Raw genomic sequence first — 11997 nt, 5'->3', positions numbered from 1 at the left:
GAAGGTGACATGCCTGTGATTACCACCTATTATGCAGGGATGGTCATTCTCTACCTTATTTGTATCGGTCAAGGATAAAGCTGCACAATGACATTTGCACAGCATGAATGCTTATCCATACACAAACACAGCATAGCCCTATATCCAGCTACCATTAAGTTAAGGCAGCCTGGTGCTGCATTTCATATTAGGGCAACCATGTGGAAATAGACTGCCCCTACAAACTGCAGTTTTTGGACAACTGGTTTAATCACACACTCTTGGAAAGTGCTGCTGCAAGTGGAATATATTTTTATCCCCTAGGTATAGTGAACAAGGACGCATGTATATTAATGGCAGGGGCACGGGGGTACACCCTGTGCATGACAGATATGTAGACGATCTTTACCTTGCAAAAATAAGGTTAAACTTTTGAGTGTGCTTCTTTTATCTACAAAATACATTCACACAGGCTGGTTTTCAGCAACTGATCAGGAAAATCAGGAGACACCCCCCCCCCCCCCATTTTGGGCTTGCACTGTTAAAAAGAGATAAGTAAATCAAACATGTATACATTTATTCACATGAAACAGGTGGCCAGGGTTTGGTTATTGGCCCAGGCAATAGATAACCCAAATAGGGAGGAAGACTGACGAGGCATGGTCCCCCTCACCTCTCCTGGAGTGGGGGGTGCATGCACATGGAGGCAGAAAGGGTAGCACAATCTCCCTGGTAGATTTAAGAGGGACTGTCATGCTGTGGGTGCGGGAGTGCTGCTTGGAGGGAATGGCTCTTGGTCAGGGAATGTTATCTATGGGCACCCACATTGTATGCCTCCTCATCAGCACCTCGCAAGCTCTGTGCAAGGCCTGAGATGGAAAGAAAGTTAAAAAAAAAAAAAAAAAAAAAAAAACCTTTGAAAGTCCCTCAGTGGCTGCTCTGGTGACCATTCCTCTCAGTCTGTTCACACCCAGTGATGAGAACAAATGGGCTGCTTGACCAAGTCAGGATGCAATGGTAAGCAGCTATCAGAGATGAAAAATTGCAAAAAACATAACTGTGACCTAAAAAAAATGTCCATTTATGGGCATCTACTACTACAGGACAAAGTTCTTTCCTCTGTGATAATCTTTTGATATCCCAGATTTGTTCTCACACTCACACTCACACAAGGTGCCATGTAAAAAATGCACTTCACTTGTTTACAATATCTAATGCTTTATCTGCAGTTTCACAGCCCCTTCATTCCTTCCCTATTGGGTTCCTCATCTTCCTTTAACACTCTTCCTCCATTACAAATGGGCACGCAATACATCAGCCAAGCTTCAGTCCATCCATATTCAGAAGTTCCCCTCATAGTTTTATCCACTCCCAATGAGACAGCAAGATGTTCTTACCAAAATCCTGCCATGACCAAGAACCAATTACAGGAATAACTGCTAAGCCTTTACAGATATAACATTTGAGTTTAAGTGGCTTTCTATAACCTGCAATATGCCTGGTCTCAGATACATCACTGTCACATGAAACTGAAAAATACAGAAGGGAAAAGGAACACACATGAAAACATGTTGAGAAAAAAATGCCCAATGGCAGTAAAAGCAACAGAACTGAGTGGGAATCCTACTGCTGGTCAGCAGCCTGTTGACAGACACATTGCTACTGGAATGTTATCAGCATCTCGTAATGTCAGTTAGACTCAGAGTGAGAAGGTCATCACATTCCACATCTTACTGAATCTGTGTAATCTTGGAGTTAATTGTGATTGATTTCAACAACTGGCCGTTTCTGGTGTCATTCTAAGGGGATCAAGTATCTGTCTGCCTGGGATGACATGACTGACAGACCTAGATGCTTTGCCAGAGATGGCCTGCATCAGTCACCCCTGGGCTTCAGGATACAGGCCAAGGCTCTTGCCACTCCTATAGTGCCTTTTTTTAGGTGGTATTCCAAAAATCAAATTACCACCATAACAGCTACAAACAAATGCAATCTGAGGGTCATGCTACTCAATACTAGAAGTCTAAATCTCAGAATGCACTCGCTCGAAGCACTCCTTAAAATGGAGAACACAGACAGTTGTGCTGCAAGAGACCTGGTTCAAGGCAACAGATAGCACCCCTGCACTACCAGGCTATAACTCATTCCATACCTTTCGGCCCCAGAACTTGGAACGAAGCTCCAAAGGAGGTGGGTGTTTCCATATTCATAAAGGATGCACACACCTCCAGAGTGGTAGCCCAACATGATGCATCAGAGACACTTCAGGTGCGGCTAAGATTGGGTAAGACAAAGATTCAGGTCGTAGCCTGCAATAGGTCCCCAACCATGACCCAAGACTCTCACTCCACGTTCCTAAGCACCCTGGAGAATATTAGGGTCTAACCTAACACTCTCCTACTGGGCGACTTTAACTACCCCCTCCATTAACTGGGAAAACTACTCATGTACCAATACACTTGCCCAACATTTCCTTGAATTCATTAATTCCAATGCCATGGTCCAGCTCATTCTTACCCCCACTAGAGGTAGCAACATCCTTGGCCTGGTTATTACTAACATGGGTGACCGTTTTTCTGTACCAATAGTCAACTCCTCCCTGGTTAGATCTGACAACTAATCACCTTGGAAATCCATATCCCTCCCACCCACCCCAACCCACCCGCAAAGGTAACCACCATGAAAAACTTCTCCAAAGCTAACTCCTAAAAATAGGGGTGGCTAACTTCACGGGACCCATGCAATTCGAGAACAGCTGCACGGCTGCTGAATCATACACTAATGCCCTGTACGAACACGTAAACAAATGTATGGATCTCGCCATACCCAAAAGAACCAAGATGCTCTCCTCCAAAAAAAGGAAGCCAATCTGGTGGTCCCCTGCCATAAACAAACTCTACAACAGGAGGAGGAAACTGATGAGAAACAAGGTGAAGTTCCAAGACTGGAAAAACTCCCTTATCAGCCTCAACAAAAAGTTGAGATTCCTCATCAAATCCTCTAAAGCTAGCTATGAAAACAGAATTGCAGCAGATAGTAAAGACAACCACAAGGCCTTCTATAGTTATGTAAAGAATCTCCATGGCAATACCCAGATTTTCTCAGAGCTGCTGCACAATGGTACCTCCTATACCGAACCGACAGATATTGCCAATATACTGACTGACAGATTCAATGCCAACTTTACCCATCTCTCCCCCACCAAAGGACCAATCACAATATCAGTCGATTGCCAGGCACCCAGTATTACTGCTGCACAGGTTAAAACAGCACTGTCCAAGGCCAACAATACCGCTTCTATAGGACCTGACAATATCCCTGGCTGTGTTCTACATGAACTACAGAGTGAACTAGCACCTCACCTGTGTGCCCTGTTCAATCACAGCCTCACCTCAGGCTTTGTCCCTACCGAATGGCGCACTGCTACAGTCATCCCTCCCCAAAAAGGAGGAGCGACTACAGACCCTGGGAACTATCGCCCCATTAGCCTGACAAGTCTGATATGCAAAGCTATGGAACGCATCGTCATGGACCTAATAAACAACGATATAGGGAACTTCCAAATTATGGATTCCACACAGTTTGGTTTTGTGAAGGGTAGATCAGTCAGTCACCAGAGCTGTGGATGAAGGCAAGGTGGTTCATACAGCCTACCTTGATCTGGCCAAGGCCTTTGATACCATTCCCCACTGAGGAATCATAGAAAAACTCACTAAGCTAGGCATCAACCCCTATATCACTAGGTGGGTAGCAAAGTGGCGCACAGATAGAACCCACAGTGTGAAAGTAGCTAACTCCAAGTCAGACTGTCGACCAGTCATGAGTGGAGTCCCAAAGGGTTCGGTCCTGGGTCCTCTCCTGTTTGGTAACTACTTCTCTGAAGTCCAGGACAACACGAAGGGACTCTGGCTGACAAAGTTCGCAGACGATTGCAAGTTGGGAGCCATAATTAACTCCACAAGTGATGCTGACATCCTACAGAAAGGCCTCACTTAGAGCAATGACTGGTGTTAGAATCATGGCCTTAAGCTCAATGCCAAAAATGTGTCGTCATCCCCTTTGGGAAAAACTCTGTTCCCATGAATTACCACATTGATGGTAGCCCACTGAACAGAGACGGCGTCATAAGAGATCTGGGAACACAGGTTGACAGCAACCCTTCTTTTGACCACCACACTATCACTGTGGTGAGTAAGTCCTTCTATGTGGCACATCTCATTACTAAGGGTTTTGCATCCAGGAAGAAAGTGGTCATTGTCTCCCTCCACTCTTCCCTCATTAGGCCAATCATAGAGTACAATGTCCCATTCGGCATGTACCTCACTAAAAACCTACAACAACTGAAGAAGCCGCAAAAATACCTCACAAAGAGGATCTTAGGCCTTAAACACTTGTCCTATATGGACAGACTCAAAAAACTCCAACTATTGTCTGTATCATATCGTTATCTTAGAGGCGATCTCTGCTTGACTTACAAAGCCATGTCTGACCCAGCTCTGTTAGAAATGTTACATCTAAAGAAATCCCAATCCCTTCGCACTACATGCTCTAGAGACCTCAACCTCATTACCACAATCAGGAGAACAAGCTGGAGGGACAGGTTCATAACCCAGACACTGCCCATGCTATGGAATAGACTTCCCTTACATGTCAAGTGGAGAGCCTCACTGGCTATCTTCAAGAGGCATCTTGATGAGTGGATGGGAAATAGAAAATTCACCCAGGGGATCACTCTAGTGGCTCTACTTGACAAAGACACTGGGAACAAAGGTCGGGTGGCACGATGCCAGGGTAAATCCTATGGGCTAGGCTTGTAAAGGCTCCAGGGTCATTAGCCTAGTACACACCTATAAACCTATGAACCTATGTATTTTGGGGGGGGGGGTGAAGTCTAGCCCACACATTCAGATGGTACATGGAACTTGCCCCTGTGAATCTTTGTTTTGTGACTTTGGGTATGTAACTACTTTGAATAGTGACCTTTTGATGTTTCAGATGTTTTGCAGTTGAATAATGGTTATGTCAGTTAAACAGAATGCAATACTCATAAGTAAACCCTTCAGAAGCAACTCATAACTAAAAAGCAAAAAGCAATTAAATCAATAAAAACATTGATATTCTCAATACAACATATATTTCAATTAAATACTGTTCAGTGAAGACCATTAAAAATAATGTCATTGTTTGTTATCCGTTTAGCATTTCTTGGATGTTGCTCTGTTTGAAAGGATGACAATGGGAACACTGCTTAGAATTGGTTCAATTCTTTAAAAAAGACAAAAAAAAATTTTGACGGCAACACCAGGCATACAGATAAAAGGTTCTGCATAAATTAATTTTTTTTTTTTTACAAATTACACCTCGAATGCTTACCTGTATAAATTTTATAACTCACCTCCCCCTAAAATCAAGACTGTACTGGAGCAATGAGGGTCACGAGGTGTCATGGTTTTTACTCTCTTAGAATTTTCTAATGCCTACAAAACAAAGCAATTGATAAAAAAAAACAGCATAGAATTCCTAAAACACAAAATAAACTACTGCAGTAAGAAAATGCTAAGTCGAGGGGAAAAAGGGGGTGACGTACCAGTTTGTTTGCAGTCACTAGAACTTTACCATTCTCCACTTTAACCTGTAAAAACATTAAACAAAAAAAAATTTGAGTGAGGAACAGCTGCACATTTGTTGCAACACTCTTTAAATGCAGGAAGTAAGTCAACCATTAATAAAAATGGCAAGAATTTGACAAAGAAACATCAGTCTAGGAAAATGACTTAAAATGACTGGATTTGCAATTGCCCTCTGAAGATAACCCAATGTGTTATGTAAATCCATTCAAATGTTTTATTGTATATTTCTTCGCTATGTTTATTCTTCAGTGTTATAATGCCTCTTACTATACTGTACTGTGGGGGCTTTATCTACATTTACTTAACTGTTTTATTGTACATTTTTCACTGTATTTATCTTCAGGTTTGTACATTTTCTTGCTTACTTGTATGTGGAGGTTTTCTCCCTGGGCCTCCACTGAAAAAGGGCTTTTGCTCAGATGGACTATCCCGGTTAACAAATGTCAAATAAAATAAATAAACACTGTACAAATTTGTTTCCTGTGTGTATAAAATATCTCCAAATGAGGTCAGTTATTTAGTCTATGTGAACAACATCCAAACCATATCAGTGCTGGTCATGCCACTGAGTTAACTCTTATCTAACTATGAGATGTCCTTGTAGTGTACATCAGTGGGAAAGCACATGGCATAAGTCACTGGCCAGGTGCAGGTATCATGGGCAAGTGCTGTATGTTTGAGCAAATTCAAAAGGCATTTACCTACTGCTGGTATGTCACAAACTGATCCTAAAGACACTAAAGATTTTGTTGTGCTTGCAAAATGACTGTTAGCCACAAAACTATGCATAACTCTGAGCACTCCTACATACACAGTAAAACCTATATCGACTGTTGGTAAAAAAATAACAACTATACATATACTCTATTTTAAATACAGAAAAAGGGGTCAAACAGCTACTTTTTGTACCAATGTTAGTACCACTGTTGAACCTGTGAGAATTATAACCTCTAGAATGTGATAAATTATCTTCTAGAAAGGTTGAGAATACATTCCCTTGCTGTGCAATTGCCAGGTTAATTAAATGCAATATCTTAACTGACATCAGAGAAAGAATAGTTGTGTAAAATCTTACCATAACCCATCAAGGCACCATCCCAGTCTGCCTTCCAGATCAACTGGGGAGTGGATTCTACACCAGGATGTTTCTAGTTCCAAGGAAAGATGATCCTTGGAAGCCTATATTACATCTTTCCCTACTAAACACTTTCCTGGTACTGCCTTCTTTAAGAATGCTGTCCCTGCCTGCTCTCCTTCCCCAGTTCCTCCTCAAGCCTTCTTGGCTTCCCTGGATCTCAAGGATACATATATCCCTACTCATCCTCACTTCAGGAAGTTTTTTGAGTTTCTTGGTAGGTTCTTTGCACTAGTTTACTGCCTTGCCCTTTGGCCTTTCTACTGCTACAAGGATATTCACTAAGTGCCTGGCCCCAGCTATTGCCCATTTGAGGCTGAAAGGCCTACAAGTCTACACATACTTGGACAATCTACTCTTTCTGGCCAACAATCCAGATATGTTAACCCAGCATCTGAGCATAGCTATTCCCTTTCTGCATGCCCTGGATTTCTCAATAAATTAAAAAAAAATCATCCCTTCTATCAAGTCAACACCTGATTTTCCTGGGGTGCAGGTTCTGAACAGACTTGATGGTTTTTCTTCCTATAGAGAAAGTAACTTATTTCAAAGCCTTCTTGGAGCTTCTCCTGCCTCTTCCTTCTATCACAGTCCGGGAGTTTCTCAAATTGCTGGGGTTCATGGCCTCTACTATCCCCATGCTGCCTTTTGCAAAGCTATACACGAGGAAGTTCCAGTAGTTTCTAATGACAGTCTGGTCACAGCATGCTCACCCCTTACATGTCTTGATTCCCCTACTCCCGTCTGGGGAAAAAAAAAAAAAAAAAAAAGGAGTTACATTGGTGGATACAGCAACTCTGTCAGAACCCTGGCCTACCTCTTCAGATACCTCAACCAGTTCAGCAACTTTTCACAGATGCCTCAGACTTTGGTTGGGAAGCAACCTTTGCTTCCAGGAAAGTTCTGGGTCTTTGGTCACCTTCTCAAAGGAAGGAGCATATCAACATCAGGGATATGAGGTCTCTACTTCTCGCTCTACAGATCTTACTCGCTCATTTCAGTCTGGACCTGTCAAGATCCTCACAGACAATACCACAGTCCTTTGGTATATAAACAAGCAGAGGGCACAAAATATTTCCTTCTCTACTGCCTAGCCATCAAGGCTTGGGAATTGGCTACTCAATACAAGGTGATACTACATGCTGTGTACCTTTCCTGAGATCAGAACTCGGTGGCAGACACATTAAGCAGATCTCTGACACAGTTTCACAAGTGGATACTTCACAGGGATGTATTCCTAGATCTAGTTCACCAGTGGGGTACTCCAGAACTAAACCTTTTTGCCTCACCTATGAACAGACAACTTCCTCGCTTTTGTGCAAGGGTCCTTCACCCACTCGAGAGTGGGAGGTGGATGCTCTCTCATAGAAGGGGATGTTTCTCTCTGCATTCCCCCCTTCCCCTTAATTCAGAAAGTCCTGTTGAAAATCCTACAGGAAAAACTCAAAATCTTGCTAGTGACCCCCTGTTGGCCAAGACAGCAGTGGTTCCCTCTTCTTCTGCAATTAGCCAAGGATCACCACTGCAAATTACCTCACCGGATGGACCTACTTACTCATGACAAAGGGTTATTGATTCACCCCATGTGTCATTCCTACAGCTAGCCTTGTGGGTGATCAACATTTGATCCCTTTCAGGCACCTATTTTCTAAGGATATGGTGCAGGTTTTGCAGGCCACCAGGAAACCCAATACTAGAAAATCTTACATTTCCAAGTGGAAAAGATTTTCCATTTGGTGCCAAAAAAGGAAAGAATGCCTTTGGTGAAGGCATTCCAATAGTACTTTCTTACCTGTGTGAGTTGCTTAACAGTGGTCTTTTCCTATTCTTCAGTTAAAGTCGATTGTTCTGCCTTGTCTGCCTGTTTGCCTTTAACCCCCCCTTAGCTTCCAGGTTAAAAGTTAAACAACTTCTTAAAGGCGCCCTACATTTAACCCCCCCCCCCCCCCAGCAAACCAGTTCCTTCTCCTTGGGATCTTAACTGTGTGCTAGAAAAGCTGACTCGGGCCCTTTTGAACCAGCAGCTTCTGCTTCTCTAAAGTTCTGCACATGGAAATTATGCTTTTACTGGTCTTAACCTCTGCTAAAAGGACCTCTGAGACTCAGGCACTGAGGGATTCCCCTCCTTTCCTAGTTTTTCATAGGGACAGAGTATCCTTGAGAACTAATCCAAGCTTCATGCCCACAGTGGTGAATGTGTTGTCTCAGTCCATCCAACTGCTTACCTTTTTCCCTTCTCCACAGTCTTTCAGTGACAGGATTTTGTATACCTTGCATGTTCATAGACAACTCAGATTTTATCTGGACAAAATTAAGTCCATTAAGAGGACTGACTAACTTTTTGTTTCCTTTCACCCCAGTGATCTGGGTTTCCCTGTATCCAAACAAACCATCTCTACATGGATCTCTAAGACTATTGTGTTTTGCTATGAATTCTATGGGAAGTCCTTATCCGCATCTGTTAAGGCCCATTCCACTAGATCAGTTGCATCCTCAGGGGCCTTTTTCAAAGGTCTAGAAGCGCATTCCATCCTGGAGGCTGCCACTTGGTCATCTGTTCATACCTTTACGAAACATTACAAATTGGACACTGTTTCCAGGTCCAGGGCAGGTTTTGCTAGGGCAATCCTCCCTGGACTCCTGGAATGTGCTTCCTCCTAGCTTTTTCTTACTCTATCCTCCTCCCTGGGTCCCCCTGCAGCTTTGGCACTCTCCCATATGTAAAGCATACAGCAACACTGAATAAGACGTAAAACATTACCATAACCATAGATGTCCTTCTCTTCTACATTGCTGTATTCTATCCCTCTTGCTTTCCCCCTACAACTTTCTCTTTCCCAGGATGATCTCCTTAGGCTCCTTTTGGATTCCTTTCTTCATGGGGCTTTCTTATTCTGAAGACTGTACGTGCAGCTGTCCCTTTTATGGCTGATGTTCACTGTGTCTTTGGCTCTAAAGCTTTTGAATATAGGCAGACGTCGGATCAATTGGTGGAATACAACCCATATGTAAAGAATACTGCAGCATTGAATAGAAGAACATCTGCAAGGACTGCTATACTCAGGCAGCATGGTAAGACAAAAAAAAATGGCAGTATGTCATCAAGAAAAAATCTATTAAATCAGTAGATGTGGTATGCACAGTCAAGATGATCAACTATATTACTCAGACAGAAGTACAGCCTGGGTTTGAAAAGGTAGTCCATCCAGCTGCTGCTGTTTCCAATTTAACACAGCATCATAATAGGAACAGATTTTCCTACTTTAAAGAGTCGTAGAGGCAATGGGAGGAAAGCAGTTCTTTGACAGACTACAAGTGTGGAGAGGGGAACTAGCAGGTAAATTAAGCCTTACAGATGTGCCTCTGCCCAACCTAGGAAAAGGGAGGGGAGCAACCCACTAGACAATTATTACAGCTGAAAATCCAACAAAGACTAAGGCATAGTCTTATAAGGAACCTAAAGGTATAAACATTTGGCTAAAGATACAAGAAAATAAAACCTTATACCAGTCACAGAGATGTGTCAAAATATACATCTAGCAGAGCTGGCTGTAAGAAGAAAACCAACAGGAGGAACATTTAGCATAATAAAATATTGCAGCTAGGAAGTGTTGCAAAGAATGGAGTTGAAGTAAATAGCAGACAAAGAGAACCGAGCACTCAGTGAAATGGTGTATTCTAAGGAAATGAAGTTAGGAAGTATGGAAGTTTTGCAGCATGAGCTGAACTCTAAACTTTCTGTTAACCTAAAACAGACAGCCTCAGAATGGAGACTTCCATGTAGAATATGGGTGTTAAAGTTTCAACGGTATTAGTCAAAGAGGAAAAAGCAGTACCCAGCCAGAGTTTTAAATCCCTTTTTTTCCCCCGTGTAAATCAGAGGCCACAGATGAGGTAGAATCTAGACAAGATAAGATAAATCATATGCAGAGAGACAAAAAACCCAGAGAAGAGAGAAAAAAATTGAGAGGGTGATCCTCACTTATACCAAGACAGACGGGTGGCAACACAGGAAAGACAAGAAAAGATACAGAGCTGTACACCTCAGATGAAATAACCTTAAACACAGCCCTAATGACATTCCTGTTAAGCCAACATACAGGAACTTTAAGCAAATGGAAGAATGTTTTCTGCATCAGGTACACACTGGGAGAAAGAAAAAATTGAAGTACAGACAACAACAGACACTAAAGAATACTGGTATGGATTGCTGTTTCTAGGAAGAACTAGGCATGGAAACCCCATTGCCTGTGGTGTAGGGGAGGAAAGCAGTGCCCTCCACCTCAAGATAAGCTGTCTGATGAAACTGCAGAATTAGCTGACCATTAGGAAAGCCAGACAAATTTTAAAAAGGTACAGCAGGAAGTGGCACTTAAAACACAACAGAAGAAAATACATTCAGGTTTGTAGGGAAAAAGCTGAACAAGATGTTCCTAATGCTTACCTGTAAATTGAAACGAACAGTTTGCAAACTACTGGTGCCCAAAGCCATTAAGGAACCTAGCAGTGAGATTAATACATAGCTATATGCAAGGTTGACGGTTTACTATGAAAATTGCTAACGGAGATGCTCCACAGATGGAGCACTCGAATCATGGATGCTCAAATGTCCATCTTAATGAACTTCTCCGTGACGAAAGTTCATATCAGTGAATGCACAGTGCATTCACTGATATGAAATCGAAGTACTGTACAGAGATTGCAGTACATTGCAGTTTGGGAAATTCATCCCTTTCCTCACTGTAATGCGATCTTGGAGCTGTACTATATAGTTATCAGGGGGTGTGGGGGCACAATCCCCTCACATGGGGGTGCATGGGGGCTTGCCCCCCTGCAAAAACGTGATGTTAGGTGTAGGAGTTTAGTTTACTTGCATTCCTGCACAGACATCACTTGATGTGTTTGATTTTAATGTCGAATCTACTGAATTCGTTCAGCTGATTTGACATTGTGCTTTGTGGAAATTTTTTTCCATAATTGTGGTTCGGTGTTCGGGGTGGAAATTATTTTGTTCTTCGACATTATGATAGTAAACTCTAGGTTGACACCTATGAATGGACAAAAGCTCAGCTCCTAGCAGAGTTTATTGGCCTGAACTGAAACCAGTAAGCTAATTCATATACGTAAATATGTTTATATTTAAAAAAATGCAATACGACAACTGTGAGTGTACAATGTGACCACAGACATAACTTTTATGGGGGGATGATACTACTGCCACAATTCTGACCTACAGATGGCAGCATGTCACCT

At 42.4% G+C, this 11997-nt stretch overlaps 1 protein-coding gene across 4 annotated transcripts in view; it reads right to left on the bottom strand.

Moving 5' to 3' along the window:
* LOC122787576 (apoptosis-inducing factor 3-like) overlaps nt 1–11997 on the bottom strand; it is a 1199414-nt gene that overhangs the window by 853737 nt on the left and 333680 nt on the right. For all 4 annotated transcript variants that reach the window (XM_044054360.1, XM_044054361.1, XM_044054359.1 and 1 more), the window contains 2 exons: nt 5567–5611; nt 5375–5456 (listed from right to left, as the gene is read on the bottom strand). In XM_044054360.1, coding sequence (XP_043910295.1) covers nt 5375–5456; nt 5567–5611 — 127 coding nt within the window. The remainder of the gene's footprint in view (nt 1–5374; nt 5457–5566; nt 5612–11997) is intronic.

Source organism: Protopterus annectens, chromosome 13.part0, assembly GCF_019279795.1.
Source record: "Protopterus annectens isolate FY-2018-M chromosome 13.part0, PAN1.0, whole genome shotgun sequence".
Classification (NCBI taxonomy): domain Eukaryota; kingdom Metazoa; phylum Chordata; order Ceratodontiformes; family Protopteridae; genus Protopterus; species Protopterus annectens.
This window is presented reverse-complemented; position numbering and strand designations above follow the sequence as displayed.